Genomic DNA, 23,497 nt, shown 5'->3' on the forward strand with positions numbered 1-23,497 from the left:
GCTTCCCCATTCTTGATACTTCTTTCCATTTAGGGGAGGCTCCATTAGCACAGCACTCCTAGTCTCTCTGCCTCCTCCTTCACTTTGCTCAGGTCTAATGCACACAACTGGGTTCTCCAATATTAATTAAAGTTAAATGAGGTCATGAGGGTTGAGGTCCTAATCCAATAGGACCAATGTCCTTCTAAGAGGAAGAAACACCAGAGATCACCACCCTGCGCACAGAGAAAAGGCCATGTGACGACAGAGAAAATGACACCTGCAAGCCAGGAAGAGCCCTCACCAGACACCAACCTGCTGCCACCTTGATCTTGGACTTCCAGCCCCTAGAACTGTAAGAAAATAAACTTCTGTGGTTTAAGCCATCTGGTCTGCGGCATTTTGTTATGGCAGCCCGGGCAGACTAATACACCCATAATGTAAGAAAGTTTATCACAAGAAGCTTTCTTACAACAGGGAGGAGGAAAAGGCTGAAGGAAGAGTTCTAACCTGAATCTCACAGCACGATGGCTAGAATGCCTTCCAAACATGGTTTTCCTTCCTCGTCTCTCCACTCACTAGACCCTGTTCTGAAACTTCAGTTGGCACGAGATCACCAAGGAAGATTGTCTCTCAGTACATCTGGGGAGGGTCCCAAGGGTCTGCATTTTTAAGATGAATCCCAGGCAAAGGCACAGAGTTGTCCTGAGGTACACTGGTAAGAGGCCAGCCAACACTGATATCCAGCCCAACGTGCCTGGCACAGGCCACAGGAAAGTGTCCTTTTCTTTGCACAAGGGCACCATCAACTCAGCAAGAGGCCTACACCCACAGGACTGTACCAACCAGAGGTGGCACCTCTCCTTTTTGTATAGACACTGTGATTGATGGAGCGCCCTTCATCCTAGCTGATTCTGATTCAGGTAATCTGGGATCACATGTTGTGCTACAAAGACAAAAAATTTACATAGCCTTCAAAGATTCAATAAGGAAGGAAACCTTTAGGTTTTTGTAGGAATAATGTTAGAGATTACAGTCCAAGAGACAGATGAAGGTTTGCTATAATGGGCTGGAAAATTACCTTATAATGAAAGATTAGGCCATAGAGCAAAAAATGGAGTGATGTCAAGGACAGTTGTTTTTCCTTTGGTATTTACCTCAGAGACGCTAATGTTAAGGCAACTATATTTGAAAATTGACACACTGTTGAAAAAGCAGAGAACTCAGATAAATAACATTGCTTGCTACTCACAATCCTGAATTTTTTGGTGACTGAAATTAACCCAGAAGGAAATAACACTAATATGGGGCCACCATTTTACCAAATAAGATGGCAGACGACATTAATTTTTTGCAATATGGAGAAAGTCCTCCAAACAGAGATGCCCTCTCACCATTTGAGAGAAAATACAAATTCAAATAAGGAGGCCTGGTAATGGAAAGCAGACTGAGGTGTTTTGGGGAGAAACATTTCTTCAATCAGCCTGTGGTTTCAGAATTTAATGAAGGGATTATCCCACTCTTGGATGACAGTCAAAAACTGATGAAATCACAGAACAAAACAATGTTCTTCCACGATTGACCGGCCTTGCCCATGAGGACTACAGAGGGGAGATGCCCCTTTGACTATCTTATGCCTGGATTGTTTGGAACCTTTGTTAAGGAGCCATCACACCCTGCCTGCTATGCATGTGGCCAGTGTCTGAAGCCAGTGTTCTGTGAAGTTCTTTATCCTGCCTCAGCCAGAGCCGACAGGGCTGCTGGCTCCACCTAAAAGCTGTCACTGCTTACTTTGTGTGTGGCTTCACCTAGAGACTGAAGGGCTTTTCCCTGGCATGTACTGCAATGTGGGTGTTGAGTGCCCCCAGGTATGTAAAGCTCCTTCCACACTCATCGCAGGAGAAAGGCCTCTCCTCTCGGTGATGGTGCAGGTGGGTCTTCAAGCTTCTCTTCTGGAGGAAGCCTTTGCCACACTCAGGACACCTGAAGGGCTTGTCTCCACTGTGCGTATGCAAGTGGGCCTTCAAACTCCCCCTTATGCAGTAGCTCTTGTCACACTCCGGACATTGGAAGGGCTTCTCACCACTGTGAACTCGAATGTGTTCTGTGAGCCTGTACTGCTGAGTGAAACTTTTGCCACACCAAACACAAGAGAACGGCTTTTTGCCGCTGTGCTGGAGCAGGTGGCTTTTCAGGTTTCCTTTGAGACGGAAACTCTTACTGCACTCGGGGCACTGGAAGGGTTTCTCTCCACTGTGGATCCTCATGTGTTCAGTGAGCTGAGACTGATGAGTGTAGGTCTTACTGCACTCACTACACTCGAAGGGCTTCTCGCCCCTGTGTGTCCGCTGATGCAACTTCATGGAGGCCTTCCAGAAGAAGCTCTTGTCACACTCAGGACACTGGAAAGGCTCCTCCTCACCGTGAAGTCTCATGTGCTCAGTGAGATGCGAGTGTCGGCTGAAGCTCCGGCCGCACTCCGCACAGGAGAACGGCCTTTCTTTGGTGTGGACCCTGAGATGCTCCGTGAGCCTCGACTGCCGAGGAAAGGTCTTTTCGCACTGGCCACAGGAGAATTCCTTTTGCCTGCTGTGGACTCTGCCATGGCGAGCGAGCTTAGAGGGCTGGGTAAACCTCTTGCCGCACTCCGCACAGGCGAACGGCTTCTCCTCGTTATGTAAACGCTGGTGGGCCTTCATGGCGTTCTTCCAAGAGAAGCTCTTGTCACACTCTGGACACTGGAAGGGCTTCTTCCCGCTGTGCTGAAACAGATGGGCTTTTAGGCTTTTCTTTAGGCGGAAATTTTTATCACACTCAGGACACTGGAAGGGCTTCTCTCCCGTGTGAACTCTGATATGCTCAGTGAGCTTAGTCTTGCGGGTAAATTTCCTGCCACATTCATCACAAGAAAATGGCTTCTCTCCACTGTGTATTCTCTGGTGGACCTGCAGGGCGGTCTTCCGGGAAAAGCTCCTGCCACACTCTGGACAATGGAAGGGCTTCTTCCCACTGTGCTGACAAAGATGGGCCTTCAGACTTCTCTGCAGGCGGAAGCTTCTGTCGCACTCTGGACACTGGAAAGGCTTCTCCCCAGTGTGCACCCTGAGGTGCTCGGTCAGCTTGTACTGCTGGATGAAACCCCTGCCACACTCCTTGCAGGAAAACGGCCTCTCCCCTTTGTGCAAACAGAGATGCTTCTTCAAAGTGGCTTTATACTGGAAGGTCTTGTCACATTCAGAGCACTGGAAGGGCCTCTGCCCCGTGTGAACAACCTGGTGGATGAGCAGGCTGCACTTGAAAGAGTAGCTCTTCTCACACTTAGTGCACTGGAAACGCTTCCTCTTACACAGGATTGTCCGGGTCCACCTGAGTCCAGAGTGCCCTCGGGATTGGTTTTTGTACTTTGGATATTTACAGGGCTGGCTGTTGGAGTGGTTCCTTTTGTGCTTTACCAAGTCTCTCTTTACATGGAAGACCTTCCTACAGACAAAGCAGGAGTAAAGTCTTGGCCCTGGTGGAAGTTCCAGGTGACCTGGGGTACCCATCGGCTTATACCACGGATCATTCTTATCCTGATTAGATGCTGTGACGACGAGGTTTTTATTTACAATCTCTGTTTCTGGGAGACTTGGATGTTGCAAGGCGAGTCTTTGATTTGATAAAATCTTTCTTTCCTCCCCTGATAAGGTAGCACATGACCCCTGCTTTTGGAGACCATTTAAATGGCATTCCTCCTCTTCTGCCTTCAGAGTTCCTTGGTCACCTGGAGAGAAAAAAAGAGGGCCCAACTTCATCAGTGATGCGTCTGCACCATGGTGGGGTTCAAGGACCACCTTCATGTCACTAAGAATGATCTTGATGACTCTGTGAATCTGCCTGCCACAGGTAAATTATATTTAAGTTTAACTTTGATATGCAAGTCCTTTCACGTGTGAGGAAATGGCTTAGCATGAAAAAAATGGCAGGCAAATACATCTTGCGAACCTATGGATGACCCTAAGAGGGTGAGCAGAACTTGGACGAAAATAAGAGTTACTCTGAGAATTTGACTGTTCCATTATATTTCCTTAAATCTGTGAAATAAATAGCACAATATTTAAGTAGGAAGGCTTTGGCTCATATTCTTACCCCCTTCTACCATAGATTTCAGGAAAAGTTTTCTGGAAGAAATGCTAATAGGAAGTATCTTTCTCAGGAATGTCAAAATGTCAATTTACTGAATTCACAAAGAGCACTGTATAAATAATTCCCTTTTCTAAAGAACTCCAAATTATAAGAAAGATATTGATATAATCAGTCACTGCTGTTCCCAAAGTAAAAGCCATGATGACAGGAAACAGGGAGCTGAGCCAGCCCCGTATTCTCACCCAGTACATCTGGAGAGGACAATTTCAGATGCTTACCTGAGCACTGTATTTCAGAACAGCTTTCTCCCCCACATCCAATTGAACTGAGTCACAGGGCTCTCTTTATTTTAATCTCTCAACACAAGAGAAACCTCACCTATGAGGAAGGATGGAAGTGCCCTTGGAGAAGCTGTGTGGTCATCTTAACAACAACACAGGTTATGCTTCCAACTGGATGACATCATTTAGTGAGTTAGCATTCCACAGCTTTTGCCTGGATCATGACAAGAGCACACTTACCTGGCTCCTTAATTCCTATTTCTCATCACTTACTATTTACCTCAAGCAGAGGAGCAGGTGTGATTATTGGGTGCATACCCCCTGGTACAAAGGGAACATCTGTTTTTAGGGATAGCCATCAAAGTTGTTCATTCTTTGGTACTCAAAAACCTTTCCAGCTCCTCCCTTTCTATAGGATGAACTCAAACTTTCACCTTGGCATCCCTGGCCTCAGATAATCTGATACTAATTAATGACCCCCCCCATCTCCCACTGTGTCCCAAGAACCACATGCAGTGTCTTCCACTTTCTACATATGACAGACTTGTGCCCAGCTCTGAGCTTCAGCTCACGTAAAACCCCTAGTGAATCTTTGCCTAACCAAATCTGCCCATTCTTCGCTATTTAAATCCTAGTTCCTTTAGAAGTCCTGCTGGGATGTTGCTCTCTCTCCTCTGCTCTTTCTTCTCTAAACCCCTACAGCACTTACTACCAGTGCCACTTATTATTTTATTCAATTGTATGCCATCTTATTTTATAGCTGACTAATCCAGTAGTTCAATATAACGGACTAACTTAACTGCCATGTCAGTAGGTCAGTGAGACAATAAACTCCTCGAGTGGAATGACTGTTTATATGTATACCTATATATATACATATATCCCTCCAGTCTAAGTAATACCTAACATAGCCCACAGTGCTATGAACATGGTAGGGACTCAATCCTGGTTAGATGAATGAATGAATAGAAAGTGGCAATGAAATAAAGCCCTTGGGAATTCTTTTATCCTCTTGAGGGAGCTACCCACACATGCCCTGGTTTCAAATCCCCTCTTCTTCAGGGGAGTCATTTGACTCACAGGGACTTAGGAGATCTCCATTTAGTAAAGCATTAACATACTCTAAAAAATGACATATTCCCTCAAATATTTAAAATGTTAAGATGTTTCAAATATTTTCCTTAGGATACAACGAATTTAAAAAGTATTCCTTCAAAAGGAATAAAAAAAAATCCCAAGATCTAAAAATCTGCACAATAAAAAAATATTGTACAACATCGAAGGTTTTCCATTCCTCTATATTGTACTCAAACAGACATGATGATTTCACGGGGAAAGTGGTTTCTCCTCAGGACTTGACAAGTGGATCCTTTACTTGCTCTCTTACAGGAGATTCTCATCTTCTTCTGGGTTGTACTTTTTTTTTATTGACATATACACAACTTTCCTCTTTATAAAAATAATAGATTCTTATATTTGCTACCCACTTGAGTAAAAAAACATAACATTCTCCATCAAAACAATGTTTTTCATTCATTACATCCTGCTAACTATCTAGAAAGAGTCAGGAAACAAAGCTAGGAAAATGAAAAGAGTCATGATCCTAAACCCGTCGTACTCACCAACACGTGGCAACGTTCCAGTATTCTTCAAGTCCAACTGCTCATCAGCAGAAGGGCTAAGTGTTATTCTTGTTTTCTCTAAGTGTCCCTGGTCTCTGGTGAATAGCATTCTCCCTTGCTCCATCCAGGTGATCAGATCTGGCTTGGAAAAAACCCAGCCTGCAAAGAGAGTCCACAAAGACTCAGTATGGAGTTCCTGAGTACTTGGCTAAAAACAATTTTCACAGCTGACTGATTCCTGGAGACATGACATCAAAATCAGGTTAAAAAAAAAGGAAACCTTTAAATGCAAATCAAAACTACAGTAAGATATCACCTCACACCCATCAGAATGGCTGTTATTAAAAAGACAAGAAATAAGCGTTGGAGAGGATATGGAGAAAAGGGCACCCTTGTACACTGCTGGTGGGAATGTAAATTGGTGCAGCTACTATGTAAAACAGTAAGGAGATACCTCAAAAAATTAAAAATAGAAATACCACATGATCCAGCTATTCCACTTCTGGATATTTATCCAAAGAACATGGAAATACTAATTCGAAAAGATATATGCACCCGTATGTTTATTGAGGCATTATTCACAATAGCCATGACTTGCAAGCAACCTAAGTGTCCACTGATGGATGAATGGATAAAGAAGATGTGGTATACATACACAATGGAATACTATTCAGCCATATAAAAGGACGAATCTTGCCATTTGCAACAACATTGATGGACCTTGAGGATATTATACTAAGCCAAGTAAGTCAAACAGAGAAAGTCAAATACCATATGATTTCACTAATATGTGGAAGATAAACTAATAGATAGACATAGAGACCAGACTGATGGTTCCCAGAGGGGAATGGGGTGGGGAAGGGCAAAAGGGGTGAAGGGGACATTTGTATAGTGATGGATAGCAACTAGACTTCTGGTGGTGAACACGATGCAGTCTATACAGAATCTGAAATATAATGATGTACACTTGAAATTTACATGATGTTATAAACCAATGTGACCTTAATAAAAAAAAATTTAAAAGAAAGGAAACCTTGAAATTACATGAATGACAATAAAATACAGACTAATCAGACTGTTTAACTTAAATGTTCTCTGCAATACTTCACAAATTTAAAGGAAACAGAGAAGTTAAGGATGATGAGGATTTTTAAAAGGCTGACAGATCCAGGCAGAAAGTATTCAAAACTGATCATTATGAGAATAATGTGAGCAGAATAAAAAGTAAAATCACAGGGGGTCAAGGAGGGAACCCTGATCATTAAACTTTTCTGATTAGACTCCATACATCCAAGGAAACTAACTACTGAAGTGCTGACATTCTTGATCAACACAGTGAAGGAACTGGGAGGTTGTTAAATGACAGTGATAAAGAGGTAGAGAGAGATGTGCCTAAGAACATAAGCCTGAGGGAAGATGGGTTGTTATAACGCAGTGGAGGGATTTCAGAAGATGTAGCAGATACACTACAGTGGTGTCACCCACAGCTCAGCCCTCGCATCAGTGTTTCTCAAAGTGAAGTGTGTACCACCAGCATTATCAGCACCTGAAGTGCTTATTAAAATGTAGATTCCTGGGTCTGAGCTTACACCTGCTAAATGCTAATCTCTGAAGCTAGGATCTGGTGCTGTAAAGAAAATCATTTGCAAATAATACTGTTTAGTTTTTAAAATTTGAAAAAAATCAGACAGGATTTTCTAAGCCCAAGGACGCTAATTGTGATAACGCAAAACACAACACTGGAGCAGGACAGTGCTCTAGTTTCTCCTACCCTAATGGCCTTAGTGTCCTTAGCTTCACCTCTAAATGCTGAGGTGTCCTGGGCCTCTGTCCTGTCTACATATTCTCCCTGGGTGATCTCACCTAGCCCTGTGGTTTCAATACTGTCTATATATTGACTCCCAAATTTGTGAATCCTGTCCTGATCTTCACTGGAATTCCAGTCTTGCATACCCAATTATCTACTTTATATTGCATACAAATGTCTAATAAGCATCTCAAACTCAATGTGGCCAAAACCTGCTCTCTCCCAAGCCTTCTTCATGTCAGTTAATAAAGCCGCTGCCATTAAGATACTCAAGCCAAAAATCTACGAGTTGATTCTTCTTTCACCCTTAGACTCCATGTCCAATCCACCAGGAAAATCTGTGACGCTACCTCCAAACATATCTGGAGACCACCTACCTCTCCCTGTCTTTATTACCCACCTGGTTCAGCTGCCAGTCTTACCAGCAATGCCAAGCCTCTTGGCTGGTCTCTCTCTTTCTGAATGTAAGCTGGGCATGGTATCACATTCAACCAGCCAATAGCCGATAAAGGGGAGGAGAGCCTATTAGCATGAGGTTGGTTCCTAAAAAGTGATTCCTTAGAAGCCCTACTTACCTAGGGAATTCAAGGTCTCATAATTGGTCTTCATCACTTGCTGATACATTTCCTTCTGCCACTTCTCCAGGATCTCCCACTCTTCTTCCGAAAAATATAAGGCCACATCGTCAAATATCACGGTTACCTGGAATCACAAACAGTACATACATACGTTTTCACTTTAAGGCTACTTCGTTTTTCAATGTCTTTAAGAGACAGGAAGAAATGATATTCAAGTAGTTATCTCTGGATGGGGCCATGAACAACATAATAAAGCTGTCACAGATGTCTACTGGAACCAAGTAAAGTGAACAAATGAATAGCAGGCCTTTGAGCAGATGCACCATCTAAAGGGGGCATCCTTTACTTAGCAGCAACAATTATTGGTAAGAAAGACTGGGCCACTCTTGCTGGATATGCCCATTTTTTAAAAAACTTTTTATTCTGAAATAATTATAGATTCATAGGAAGTTGCAAAGATAGCACAGATAGGTTCCCGATACCCTTCGCCCAGTTTACCCCAGTGGTCCCATCACACATTATTATAGTACAAGATCAAAACGATGAAATTGACATTGGTCTAGTGTGTATAATTCTATATGATTTCATCACATGTGCTGATTCATGTAACCACCACCAACCAAGAAACAAAACTATTCCATCACCAGAGATCTCCCTTACACTACCCCTTTATAATCATACCCACTAATCTATTATTCATCTCTATAACTTTGTCATTTCAAGAATGTTATAAAAATGAAGTCATACAGTATATCACCTTTGAGATTGACTTTTTTCAGTCAGCATAATCCTCTTGAGATCCACTGAAGTTGTGTTTATCAAGATTTCATTTCTATTTATTGCTGAGTGCTACTTAATGGCATGGATGTACCAGTTTGGTTGGTTAACCATTCACCTATTTTGGCTGTTTCTAGTTTTTGGCTATTAGAAAAAAAGCTGCTATGAACAATCATGTACAGGTTTTTGGGTGGACCCACATTTTAATTTTCCTACGATAAATGCCCAGGACTACAACTGCTGCTGGTACAACTTCCCAATATATAGGAAGTATATATTTAATTTTTTAAGAAACTATTTTCCAGAGCAGCTGAACTCTTTTCCATTCCTACCAAGCAATGTATGAGAGATCCAGTTTCTTAGCATAACTAGCATTTGGTAATGTCACTTTTTTTATTTTAACTGTTCTAATAGATGTACAATTATCTCATTGTGGTTTTAGTTTTCATATCCCTAATGAATAATAATGTTGAGCATCTTTTCATGTGCTTATCTCCCAGCCATATATCCTCTTTGGTAAAATGTCTCTTTATGTCTTTTGCCTATTTTCTAATTGGATTTTTTTTTTACTGTTGAGTCTGGAGAGTTCTTTATATATTCTAGATATAGCTCCTTTGTCAGGTATGTGGTTTGCAAATATTTTCCCCTAGTTGGTAGCTTGTCTTTTCACCATCTTCACAGAGCAAGTTTTTAATTTTGATGACATCCAATTTATCAATTTTTTCTTTTATAGAGTGTGCTTTTGGTGCCACATCTAAGAACTTTTCACCAAACCCTAGATCCCAAAGATTTTCTCATATATCGTCTTCTATAGGTTCTATAGCTTAACGTTTTACAGTTGGATGTGACAGTTTTTAAAGAAAAACTGGAAATGTTCACATATTATATGAACTCTCCTGATTTTTATATCTTGGCAACTAAAATTCACAATTTTATAAGAGATGTTAAAAAAAAAAAAAGAGCCATGTCGGCAAGCCATGATTGGCTCATAGACTATTAATCTATACTCTCTGGTATGGACTAACTAGGATTCTCTTCCTGGAGGTTCCAAGGACAGATCCACTGTGACAACAGGGAATGAAGACAACATATATAATTTAACTTTTGATAACTCTATTTCAGCACCGGCCCCGTGGCTGAGTGGTTAAGTTCACGTGGTCTGCTTAGGTGGCCCAGGGTTTCGCCGGTTCGGATCCTGGGCGCAGTCACGGCACCGCTCATCAAGCCATGCTGAGGTGGCATCCCACATGCCACAACTAGAAGGACCCACAACTGAAAATATACAACTATGTACTGGGGGACTTTGGGGAGAAAAAGGAAAAATAAAATCTTTAAAAAAAAAAAAGAAAACTCCATTTCACTCCTGTCAGATTCTGTGCTACAAAGGTACATGGGGGTCTACCATGAAAATGCTGGACATCTTGCAAGACAGCTAGGGCTCTTCCCAAGTGTATGAAAGATGTTGGTCACAAATACTACAAAGTAAATTCTCCCAATAAAGGATATGGGAGACCTGACAACCAGGGCCACTTGACAGGATTTTGGAGAGAAAAGGTGCAGAGAGAAAATCCCATCATCAAAGCTATTACAGGCCCCCAAGCTGAAGTATCAGATGTTATAACAAACACGTTTAAACTTGGTGTTGCTGGGGCAGGCCCCATGTCCAAGTGGTTAAGTTCTCGCGCTCCGCTTCAGTGGCCCAGGGTTTCTCGGGTTCAGATTCTGGGCGCAGACATGGCACTGCTCATCAGGCCATGCTGAGGCAGCATCCCACATGCCACAACTAGAAGGGCCCACAATTAAAATATACAACTACATACTGGGGGGATTTGGGGAGAAAAAGCGGAAAAAAACAAACATAGTGTTGTTTTTAGAAGGTGGACTTTCAAAGAAATTCCTCAGCCATTTTCTTGCACCTCACTCATGTGATTTCCGCCTACAAGACTCTTGTATGAGCATGCTGACAATTAGCACTAAACCGCTCCGGAGAAAAGGAAAATCAACCAGAAAATGCTGATTTCTCTTTGCCTATCCCAAATAAGACAATAGCCAAGAAGCTGTCATCACTTAAGCTTTTTCTCTGGACTCAAGCTTACAGCCAAAGAACTACCAGAAACCATCAACTTTTACAGAATAGAGGTGGATATTCCAGGAGGTTTCTGAGCACTTATAAAAAGAGCAAAAAAATGAAATCTGGCTGAAAAGACACCGCTTGCAGAAATCTGAACAAAATTGGTACCTGCCAAGGGATGTTGGGGGCGGCGGGTCAGAAGCAGAAGGAAGAAAATGCATTACATTAGTAAGATGGTTAGATATGAAATCTCAGTGGGGGTACAAGGAAAACTTGCATATTTAGGCAAGGTATACTTAACTGAATGTGCAGAGTTTCCTGGGTTAAGCTCAGGCTACGACTTTCAAACTCTAAAACCAGTATTCGAATTTTCCATAACAACACTAGAGTATTCGCGGTAAATGTGACTTAGAATAAACACCCAACTGGTTTCAAATTTTCTGTCCTTTCCCAGAGGGTGCCGTCTCCAGTTCCTCTCGTTTCTTGCCTGCCTTCCCCTAACTTTTTCTCATCTGCTCATAAAGAGCGTCTCTGGGGCTGCATCCACAGCACAGCCAAGCCCAGCGCGCGGCCCCGGAGAAACCACGACGTTCCGAGGGCCGACACGGCGCGGGGACAGCGGCCGAGAGAGCGCAGTTCGCCACGCGGCACCTTTCTCCCAGGCCGGCTGCAGAGCAACTCGAGCACCAAAACCGCGCCGCCCCGGCCCGGGCCTGGGCTCGGACTCAGTCCCGGCCACGGACAGTCCCCCCGGGCTCTCACCGCCTCACTCCCTGCACCGGCACGCAACTCCAGACCGCGACAGGGATGAGTCTCGGCAGGGCCCGCAGCCTCTACAGCGCCTCTTACCAGAGCCAGGTCGCCCATGGCGCCTCGTGGTCCCGCAGCGTCCCGACTCAGGAAAAAGAGACGCCGCGCACTGACCACCCAGCTACCTCCGGCCCCGCCCCCGCCGCACGGCGTCCCGCCCCGCCCCGGCCTCCCGCCCCGCCCACAGGCCCTGTCCGGGCGCGGCGCATGCTAGGTCTCGCCGCCCGCCCGGGCCCGGGGCCGCTCCGCCCCCACAGCGCCCCCTGCGGCCGGGAGGAGCGGGCACCGCCCCCGGGAGCCGCCTGCGCTGTGGGGCGGGGAGGGCCCGAGCCCCCGCGGCCGGTGCGGGAGGATCCTCGCGCTCTCCTTTCTCCAAGGGAGGGAGACGGAGAGGGGAAACGGAGAGTCAGCTGGAAGTGGATGGACAGGAAACTCGGCCCTCACTGAGATGGAGAAGGAGAGGGGGAGTGTGGGGTTTGGTTCCTCCCCAGCGGTGACCCCAGTCAACGACTAGCTTCATCTGTGAGGCGATCCCAGGAATAGCTAGGGAGGTGAGACTTGATTGTCTCGTTGTCAAAAACAGTTATCATCCACCAAGTCCTGTCCCTCATCGGTCAAGGCGCTTCTGGTCTACCCGAGACACAGGCCAAGCTGTTATTTACTGTAGGTTTTTGTAGATCCTCTTATCCCAGGTTGAGAAAGTTTCCTTCTATTCCTACTTTGCTGAGAGTTTCTATTGTGAGTGGATGTTTTGTTTTGGAAAATGCTTTTTCTGCATCGATTGATATTGTGTAGTTTTTTCCCTTAAGCAATTAATATGGTTGATTAGATGCATTCATTTCTGAATATTGAACCAGCCTTGCGTTCCTGCCATAAACCTCATAGTAAAGAACTGTGGAGGGTCTGAAATTGTGCCCATCTTAGCCTGCCATAATTTCATAGATGTTGGGAAAAGACACAAGACTCGTGGATCACAGGCAGCTGAGCTTTATATTCACATCAGTCCGCTGCCCACAAGTTCCATGAGAGTGATATGGGGTGGCCCACGTGGATGCTGCACACACGATGGTTTCACGTCACACAAGTGAGGACCCCAAACCTGGGAACTCCCACTTTTACAAGAGGGTTGCCAGCAAACTTGGTCAACTATTCTGATAATATCTGTCTTTTATTTTGTGTTTAGATCATTTACACTTGACAAATAAAAATGGCAAGCAATAGGATATATTGGAGTATATGAGGAAGCCATTTGGTATAAACCTAATTCGGCCTGACTTTTTTTTTCAAAAGGGCCTGACTGTGGCTATTGAGCACGCATTGCATATCTGCTTAGACATTTCCTGTGGCCAGAACAAAGGCCCTTGAGATAAAGGTGCAACTTCCCCCCACATTAGCATTTCCTTAGGGATAAGCATTTTTCCTTAGGCTAGGAACTGATTGCTGCACTCACCTTTGACCACCCAGCTCACCTGTGACCACTCAGCTGGAGACAACAGACTGCCACCCTGCTGTGTTCACTGAGACAGAAGACCTACCTGCTATTTCCATCAATCGCTGTGCCGACAGAGCAGTCTTGTGACTGTTGTGGAAGGGACAATTCAATCATATGTGAAACACCCTCTTTGAGGGTATATAACCACCCTTATGCCCCCACTTCTTTGGAGTGCTCTGTTCCTTTGTGGAAAGACTCTCCCGGGTTATAATCCTAAAATTTAAGCTCACAATAAACTCACCCAAATTTTCATTTATAGATTGGTTATGGATTATTTTCGTCGACACACTTAATGCAATTATTCATATAGTTGGATTTAGATCTGTCGTTTTGTTATTAGTTTTCTGTTTTTCCTCTTTTTCGTTTCTCTATTTTCCCTTCTGGGTTATTTGAACCTATTTTAGTAATTTATCTTAATTTATTTAATATAATTTATACTCTATCTCTATATTTTGTGGTTGCTTTGGAGACTACAAAATACATGTTTAATTTTTTTTTTTTACATTTTAAAAAAGCAGCTGTATTGGGATTTAATTACTATCCCATACAATTCCCCCATTTAAAGTGTACAATTCAGTGGATTTTAGTATATTCACGCTCCTTCCTTTTTTCTTTCCTTTTTAATGAATAGACTTTATTTTTTTGAAAAGTTTTAGATTTACAGAAAAGTGAGTAGTGAATACGAAGAGTTCGCATAACTCCCTCACCTTTCCCCAACTTCCCATATTACTAGCATTTTGCATTAGTGTGGTACATTTGTTACAATTGATGAGCCAATATTCATACATTATTATTAACTAAAGTCCATCATTTACATTGAGGTTTGCGTTTTGTGTCGGATATTTTATGGGTTTTGACAAATGTATAATAGCATGCATCCACTGCTACAGTAGATAGGGATATCTAAACAAAGGGAATGTAGGGTAGAAACAGCAAGATTAAACCACCTGTGATAGAGAGTTCTCTGTTCACTCCTTTTCCTGTGCACACATGAAGACTATTCCCTGGCACTTTTGCAGCTAATGTAGGGACGTGTCACCAAGCCTGGCCAGTGAAATGTGGATGGAAATGTTATGGGCAGATCCCATATGATCCTTAAGCCCTCTCTTCACCTCAAAGGAGACCTGGTGACCCTTATTGGAATTGGCAATTGGAAGATGGAAAGAGCCTGAATCCCTGAGTTGCTGAATGGAGGGGAGCCACCCAGCCCAAAATAGACTATAGTGTGAGCAGGAGATAAACTTCTATAGTGTTATACCTTTGAGATTTTAGGGTTGTTACAGCAGCTAGTGTTTAATTACCCTAAATAGTATACCACGAGTCAGTTTGTTACATGCAGGAAACCCAGTTTAGCGCTAAATAAAAGCACCCCTTCTTACGGAGAAAAGCAGGAGGGTTGCCTAGAGGCAAGAAGAAGATCTTTCTCTAGATGTAATTTGGAGTTCAAGTTAGAACAATCTCAAGACTCCAAAATGTCACTCTATAAAGTATGGTCATCATCATTTTGGTGTCCATTACAAATACCTACATCTAGATTATCATTATTCAGGAAAAAGAACTGAATTCTCAACACTTGCTAAAATTTTTAAATATCTCCCAAATTTTATACAGGTGATCAGGTTAACTATTTTTGCTATCCTATCAAATAGAAGCCTTTTTATTTGGGATCCAGCATTCAAAATAAGCAATTTTCTGTTCTCCTCCCCACCCTTTGGTCTAAAAGTAGCGTAATTCTTAGAGAGAGAGCTGTGGGAACCTTTCATTCAGAACAGGTAGATGTGATGGAATTAGATCTTAGAAGGATTTGAGCCACCTGATGTCAGGGGCTCATGTGATTTTCCGTTTATGGAAGGCTTGGAGAGCAATGCCAGGTTTTATGGGTGACTCTGAGACACCCAGGAGAGACACCTCGATAGTGCTACCAAACTAGACTGGGCCAGCCATTTGTGGCTGTCAGTACTCACTTCTTGATGTCTACAATGGCTGAGTCAGGAGTCAGTCAGTACCTCAGGTGTTGCTTAAGCTCAGCTCAGTCCATTCACATAAATTGCCCATCCTTCTGCCCTTGGAAATTTTTTCTATTTTCTATTTTTCTTCCCCAATACATCTAATAAATCCTACAGTACCTCTATATTGCCATATTTTTCATATCAACCACATGGTTTGATTCAAGTCGTTTCTCTTTGTTCTTTTCCTGCTGACATACTCACTACAATCATTCTTTTCTCTCTTTTGAGATTTTACTTTCAAAGTTTTTTGGTTATTAAATTACTTTCGTCTCTCCACTCCAGCACTTGGGGAATAGTGCTATTCTCTTATCTGGATTTGAAATACCTCCGGAGACCCCAATCTTTCCTTTTTATTGATTGGTTTTCTTGGCTAATAATTTTCCAAATGTAAGATCTTACTCATTGCTTGCTGTCTTCAGGTAGCTGATCTTGAGATCCAGTATTTAGCTGGAGGGGGACAAAGGAATATGGAATTAGTCATGAAGACAATAAATAACTAGAGAAAATGATATTCAGTAAGTGAAGTTCCTTCTTTGAAGTTTGAAATTTAAGCAGTAGAGACAGAGATACTGAGAAATTGCAGTTAGCATATTTGCTATAATGTAAAGGGCCTGTTCCATTTTAGACAATAGACCAGTATGGTTGTTCAGCACGGGATGCGTAAGTGTGTCAGTGGACTAGGTAGTAAGTACCAGAGCAATGGAGACTTGGACCTGAGCTATAAATATTTCCTTATCTACTCCTAGATAAAGTTTTCACCACTGTGTTACTGAGAACATATGCTATAATCACATGTCATTTCTGGTTGTTTAAAAAACTATTCATTATTAATTCTAAAATCTCTGTTTAGTAATTCTCAACCAATAATTTTGACCTGTTTTTTAAGACAATCCCAAGTTTGAAAGTCAAGTTAAGAAGGAGATGACCGTGAACTGAATACTCTATAATTTTTCTGAGTGGCTGTCCCGTTTCATGTTCTCAACAATGTATGAATGATCCAGTTTCTCCGCATCCTCATCAGAATTTGATGTGGTCACTATTTTTTATTTTAGCCATTTTAATTTTTTAAATTTTTTTACTTTTTACATTGGCACCTGAGGTAACAACTGTTGCCAATCTTTTTTTTTTTCCTGCTTTATTTTCTCCCCAAATTCCCCCAGTACATAGTTGTATATTTTAGTTGTGGGTCCTTCTAGTTGTGGCACATGGGATGCTGCCTCAGCATGGCCTGATGAGTGGTGCCATGTCTGCGCCCAGGATCCAAACTGGTGAAACCCTGGGCTGCCACAGCAGAGTGCACGAACTTAACCACTCAGCCACGGGGCCGGCCCCTATTTTAGCCATTTGAATATGTGTGTAGTGATATCTCACTGTGGTTTGGATTTGCATTTCCCTGATGGCTAGTGATGTTGAACATCTTTTCAAGTCCTTATTTTCCATCGTGTATTCTCCTCAGTGAAATAGCTCTTCATGTCTTTTTCCCATTTCTAACTGGATTGTTTGTTCTTTAATGTTGAGTTTTGAGATTTGTTCTTTTCCAGTCTGATATTCACTGTCATTACTTTGGCATAAAGGACAGGTATGTGCTAGGTTAAGAAACCTGCCCAAATCTGTATGATTCTCTTTTTTTAATCCTGATTTCATAAATATGAAGAATGTCATGCACTCACTGGGCTTCCCATGTTGCTCTTATGGCTGAGATCTCCCCTTTCTCTATTAAAACAGGACACTGTAACATCCTTATTTATAAGACACTGCGCAATAATGAAAGGTGTAGAAAGAGAAATTCTAAACTATTAACATTTTTTACTAGGGAAAAAGGAGTAAAAGTGGAGAAAGGAAGGAGATTGTTAATTGTCTTGTATACAAATATGTTTTCTTCAGTTAAAACAAGTGTGCAACATTTTTGAAATTAAAAAATCCAAGGAAAGAGACCTGCACGAGGACCTATCTAAAATTCTAACTGCAGAAAATTCAAAAGTCTGATTGTTCCAGAACTGATTGAACTGACTTGCAATGTTATTTACAATGTAAGAGTGTAATGTGTTCTATCTTGTTGCCAACATTATTTTTTTGTTCCTCTTATATACATGATATGTAATCCTACCTTAATTTTGTTTTAAGTTGCATTTATTTAATTACTTTTGAGGCTATAGACTTTTTTAACATTGAAAAATTTATTCAGATATTTGTGGATTCATATGCAGTTATAAGAAATAATACAGAGAGGTCCCATGTTTTGCTTGTACTCATTTGTGTGTGTGTATTAAGTTGTATGAGGCTGTAGACTTTTCTATGCATTCATTTGTTTTTCCTCCTCTTAACTGTTTCCTCATTTCTTATTTGATAATTGACTGGTGGATCCTAGAAAATGATCTCACACACTTCGACAAGTTTCATATCCCATCACATGATCCAGTGATGCTTGTCATATATTTCTTATTCAGTAGCTTGACTTATTAGATTTTTTAAAGTGTATATATTCAAATTCACTCATTTTTGTCTTTGATGGAATTGTATACTTCTTCAATATTTAGAATTTATATATACAGTGGGTAGCAGATACAAATTTATTTTCTTGCAGTAAACGCTTCGACTGTGTAAAATGATGGCGGAATATACTGTTAGCTGTAGATCTAAAGTCGTTCTCCTTATTCTAGTACCCAGTTGTATTACTTGGACAACCTTTGTTCTTTCAAACGAAATTCACTTTACACCCTTCACTAATAGTGTTCATGAGCCTTCAAAGCCACTGGAGCTCCTTGCTCTCGATGAGTGTCTGGAGGCTCATCGACTTCCTCAGTGGTTCTTGGAGTTCCTCCAGGGCTCTCCCTTCTCTTACTGCCAGTGAGTGTGTCAGTGTTAGCTCCACGTCGCCACTGTTGTAGCCAGTGGCTATTTCTCCTAAAGCTGCTACCTGGTCCTCAAAGTTGGGGGCATGTTTTTTTCTCAAGTGATTAGTTTCCAGCCTAATGAAGGTCTGATTTCTGAGTTTGCAATGTCTTTTACTGGGATGCTAAAATGATATTCCCAAGGGACCAGAAAGGTGAGCACCTGAAGGACACCACCACACGTCCACCACGTGTAAATGACAGCCCAGTCTCTGGATGTCTTTTCCAAGCTTTCAGAAGGAAAGAAATCATGATTAGGCACGGATCCAGCTACTTTTGTAAGATTCTCTTTAGCTTCCTAAACCATCCATACCAGATGAGTCCCTCTGTTCTCCGTGAGTAAAGAGAATTTTTCCCTACATGGCCTCACAAGAATCTTGCCCCAAGCTTTAGGCCATCCTAAACCAACTTTAAACATCTCCATTTTCCCTGGAGTTCTTTCTGGCTCTGTGGTTAGGAAGTCCTAACCCACAAGGAAGCCAGCTATGGTGGAAAGGCCTTGAGTTTTAGAGTGAGAAAGACCTGGGTTTGGATATTGGCTCTGCTGTCTGCCATCTTTGTGACACCAGGCAAGTTATTCAGACACTTGGAACCTTAGTTTCCATATCTGAAGGGTTGCTATAATAATTAAGTGAGATAACATAAATAAAGTATTTTTACCACAGAATCTGGCATTCATTCCTCCTGGCCTTGTCCTGTTCCTACACCCTTGATCTCAGATTGGCTAGTATGCTGATAGGCGCCTCTTTCACCCTACCTGGAAGTCTCCCTGGCTCTCTTCTCTTGAGTCTTACTTTCTCTCTTAGCCTGAATCTCTTGTTATTATTTCCCTGCAAAGGATTCATCATAAAGTCAGCATATTAGGCGAAAATCATATATAGTCAGAATTACCTTGAGCATCTCTTTACTTGCTCCTAAAGTACAGTATACATGATTTTATACAACTCAGTACAGTAATTCTTATACACACTGTTTCAGAACCACTGACTTAGACCAAAGGAAGGAAGAAAATCAAAGTCCGTTTACAGTTGTCTACACATTCAAACCATTCTGCCTCTAAGATAATCATCAAATCTCTGGAGGTAGTGAAGCAATGAATGGAGGAATTGAAAGTGTTAATGCTTGCCTACTGGTCCTCTACATTGCACGTTAATATTTAACCTCAATAACCTTAACACGGTCAACAGACTTGTTTAGTGAGAGAATTATTGCAGTAAGCACTTAACTAGAGGCACACAGGATGTGCCTTGAGAAGGATCTGCCACATGGGGGTGCTGTGACGACTAACAGCTACAATGTTTGTGCTTATTCACGCAGTCCTCGGCAGATAGTAAGCATTCAACATAAGTCAGCGATTGTTTTTATCATCTTTTTCAAAAGGAGCAGATAAAGGATCTAAGATCCCAGAACCAGATGTAGAACTGTCTTTCTCATTTCACTGAGAAGCGTCATAAATGCTTAAATGAAAATATATGACCAGTTCTTTTTAAATATCTGGTTAGGAGAAACCCAAGATTCTGAAAAATCACACACACACACACACACACACACACACACACACACACAAGGAGGAGGAACCTTACTTAGAATTACCTTTAATATTCTAATGTTTTATTTTTACTTTTTCTTTCCAGGATCTGGCTAAGCCAGGATCTGTCGAAGTTAGTAGGATTCACTGTTCTTATTTCTGGTAGGGTGCTAGAACAAGGAAGTAGGTGTATGTCAACCTCCAAAGAGAAAACACACCCTACACTGCAGCTAAAATTGTAATGTTACATGTGTCAGGTTTGAACTCTGATTTGAATCCCTATTTACTGGCAAACACTGAAGTTTTCTCTTTAAGAAGTAGGAAGCAGATCTTGTTTTCCAAACAGGAATGAAAGGAGGAATCTGTAGTGAATCTAGGAATTTCGGGAAAATGTGGCAGTCTGGTCCCCAACTGCATATTAACAGATCCCTGTCATAGTCTTTTGTTTGTGAACCACTTTAGCCATGCCTACCTGCCATATGGGGCAAAATGCATCACCTGGGAATCAAATTACCCTTTCCTTCTAAAGATCTGGGACTTGTAGTCTTACAATGAGGAAACTTTTCCATGAATTGTAGTGAACATAGGAAAAAATATATATTAGTTCAGGGCTCTCTACATGTAAGAATTGGAGAAAATGTAACAGTAATACAGATAAAGAGTTCCAGAAATAACTCTCCCAGAGGCATATAAGAATTTATAAAATGTGGATTTGGAGGAGCTGGTCATATGGAAGCCTTGGGAACCCACTGTTTCCTCATCATCTTGTCAAAATTAAACTTTTGTGATTCCAGTTACACTTTGCTTTGGTAGTGGTGAAAATTTCTATTTCTTTGCGAACGAAACTTGGAGAAATCCACAGCATCAAAGTGTCACTTTGGAAGTGACAGAGAGAGTGCCTTTGGGACTTGCAGCACCCCAGACATGGGCAAGAGTTCCCTCTGGTAAATCTCAGAGCAGCCTCTCTGTGCCAGTGCTGAGAAATCCCACAAGTGTACCAATTTGGTACGTGCTTTTTGCTGTGAAAATGTCAATGAACCAAAAGCATCCCAGAGATGATAGCAAAACACATCGAAACCCAGGCTGAAGTCTGAGTCACAGTTTCTTTCATGAAGTCTTCAAGAAATGTGAGAAATTAAAAAAAAAACACAAAAAACTCAGAGAGGGGAGGGCCTTTCTAAGCAAGACAGCAAACCGAAAAGTCATAAAAGACTGAAAATGCTGATTACATAAAAATTAAAAATTTCTGTTTGGCAAGATGCCAAATGGGAGATGTCACACTAGGAAAAGCACATATATTATATGAAAAACAACTGTCTAATTTGTGTACTATATAAAGATTTCATGCAACGCAACAAGAAAATATCAACAACTCAACAGAAAAATGATTTTTAAAATGTGAACAGTTCACAGAAAAGGAAATGCACGAGGCTTTTAAGCTTAAGATGTTTAACGTTACTCATAAGAAGAGAAAAACAAAGTAAAACTAAATGAGATCCCACTTTTTACTTACCAAGTTGGCAAAGATCAAAAAAGTTCATAATATACTGGGCTGCAAGCGTGGAAAGAAACAGATACTGTTGTACATCGTTGGTGAGAGTTTATCATACGACCTCTGCGAAGAACAATTTATTGATATACTTCAACATTTTAAGTGTACATACGTCTTGACCCAGAAATTCCATTTCTAGAAATTTTTCCAACAGATTTTGTACCTATGCACCGAGAAGTATATTGCAGGATATTTGTTGCAATATCACTTATAACAGCAATATTATCTAATTAGATTAGAAATAATCTAAGTGTCTCTCAATAGGATATTAGTGTCAAGTAAGGAACTATGAAGGGTCTGAGGTTTTACCCTATTGCAAGTTCACAGTTAGCCTGCCATGGTTTCCACAGATGCTGGAGAAGACAGGAGATGCCTGGGTCAGAGACAAAGGGCTTTATTGCTCACAGAGCCAGGCAGCATGAGCTTCATGTTCCCATCAATTTGCCCATGGGGGTGATGTAGTAGGGCCCGGGTGACCACCTCACACACAATGAACCTGCATCACAGCCAAGGAACAGTGAGCTTACGAAACTCCTAACCTAGGGTTGCCAGATTTAGCAAGTAAAAATACAGATGTCCTGTTAAATTTGAATTTCAGATAAATAAAAAATAGTTTTTAGTATAAGCATTACATAGGTTACACTTGTACTAAAAATTACTTGTTGCTTATCTGAAATTCAAATTTTACTAGACATCCCCTATTTCACCTGTCAATCCTATCTCAGTCTTATAAGGGGGATGTTAGCAGACTTGTCCAACCTCTCACCTAGAGGAAGACAATATCTTTATTTTCCTGGTCAGGAAACAAATCTGCCTTCTCCCCCAGAGGGAGACACTACCTCTGTCCTCCCAGGTTGTTTGCCATACAAATATCCTTGAAAAGCTAGTCCAGGACGAAAGCTGCCACAAGACATGCAGAAACGCCATTGAGAATTGCCCACCAAAAGTTTGGATAAACTCTGGAGTAAAAACAAATGGTAACATCCACCTCATGTACTTGATGTAAAGATCAAATTAGACGATTGTGTAAAGTGACCCCAAAATAGTAATCACTAGTTCAGTGTTGGTTTCCTTACCTACGTGGTAATTGCTGTTTTTAATTTTTTCAAGCCTCTTTTGTCAAGCTTCTAAGAAGTCATTCAGCTTGCCAACCTCTCTACTCTTCTTCTGCATCTAAGCTCTACTCCCCACATTACCACGTTTTCAGATCCAGCAGCAATGGCCTACGTGTACTTTTCTGCATATCTCATGCTGAGCACACCTCTGGGACTCTGCCTTGCTGTTCACTCTGATTGGAATGACTATCTCCCATTCCCAGGACATCTGATAACATCTGTTTTTCCTTCAGGACTTAGCTACCATGTCACCTTCTCCAGGAAGCCTTCCCTGAAACTCCCAGGACACAGAAAAATTTTCTTTCCTATACGCTACTTACTATGGCTACTTTCATTTTTATATCTGTTATGGGTTGAATTATGTCCCCCCAAAAAGATGTGTTGAAGTCCTAACCCCGGATGTCTGTGTATGTGACTTATTTAGAAATAAGGTCCTTGCAGATGTGATTAAGATGTAAGTTAAAATGAGGTCATACTGGAGTAGGGTGGGCCCCTAATTCAATGTGTCTGGTTTCCTTATAAAAAGAGAAGAGATGCAGACACAGAGAGGACACTGTGTGATGACGGAGGCAGAGATTAGAGTGATGTGTCTACAAGCCGAGGAGTGCCAAGGATTGCCAGCGGACACCAGAAGCTAGGATGGAGCAAGGAAGGACGCTCCCCTGGTGCCTCAGAGGGAGCATGGCCCTACTGACACTTTGATTTTGGACTTGTAGCCTCCAGAACCATGGGAGAATAAATTTCTGTTTTTTGAGCCACCTAGTTTGTTGTATTTTGCTATGGCAGCCTTGGGAAACAAATACAACATCCCATAATTACACATCATGCTTGAGTTGAAATTATTTGCTTTCTTGCCATCT

At 41.8% G+C, this 23,497-nt stretch overlaps 1 protein-coding gene and 1 long non-coding RNA gene across 3 annotated transcripts in view; one reads left to right on the top strand and one right to left on the bottom strand.

Moving 5' to 3' along the window:
• The window catches only part of LOC124243683 (uncharacterized), a 13,563-nt gene extending 7,238 nt beyond the window's left edge, over positions 1–6,325 (top strand). Inside the window, exons 2-3 of the long non-coding RNA XR_006889755.1 lie at positions 3,729–3,864; positions 6,136–6,325. This is a non-coding gene — a long non-coding RNA (uncharacterized LOC124243683). The remainder of the gene's footprint in view (positions 1–3,728; positions 3,865–6,135) is intronic.
• Positions 1–12,175, bottom strand: part of ZNF425 (zinc finger protein 425) — a 13,876-nt gene extending 1,701 nt beyond the window's left edge. The window contains exons 1-4 of one of the 2 annotated variants that reach the window (XM_046669547.1): positions 12,090–12,175; positions 8,390–8,516; positions 6,008–6,166; positions 1,771–3,742 (exon numbers count right to left, since the gene is read on the bottom strand). In XM_046669547.1, the coding sequence (XP_046525503.1) occupies positions 1,788–3,742; positions 6,008–6,166; positions 8,390–8,516; positions 12,090–12,107 (2,259 nt within the window). In that variant the 5' untranslated portion in view covers positions 12,108–12,175 and the 3' untranslated portion in view covers positions 1,771–1,787. Of the gene's footprint in view, positions 1–298; positions 3,743–6,007; positions 6,167–8,389; positions 8,517–12,089 lie in introns of those variants that run through there. The other variant, XM_046669543.1, reaches the window with a different exon arrangement.
• Positions 12,176–23,497: the final 11,322 nt, after the last annotated feature.

Source organism: Equus quagga, chromosome 8 (assembly GCF_021613505.1).
Source record: "Equus quagga isolate Etosha38 chromosome 8, UCLA_HA_Equagga_1.0, whole genome shotgun sequence".
Taxonomy (NCBI): Eukaryota; Metazoa; Chordata; class Mammalia; order Perissodactyla; family Equidae; genus Equus; species Equus quagga.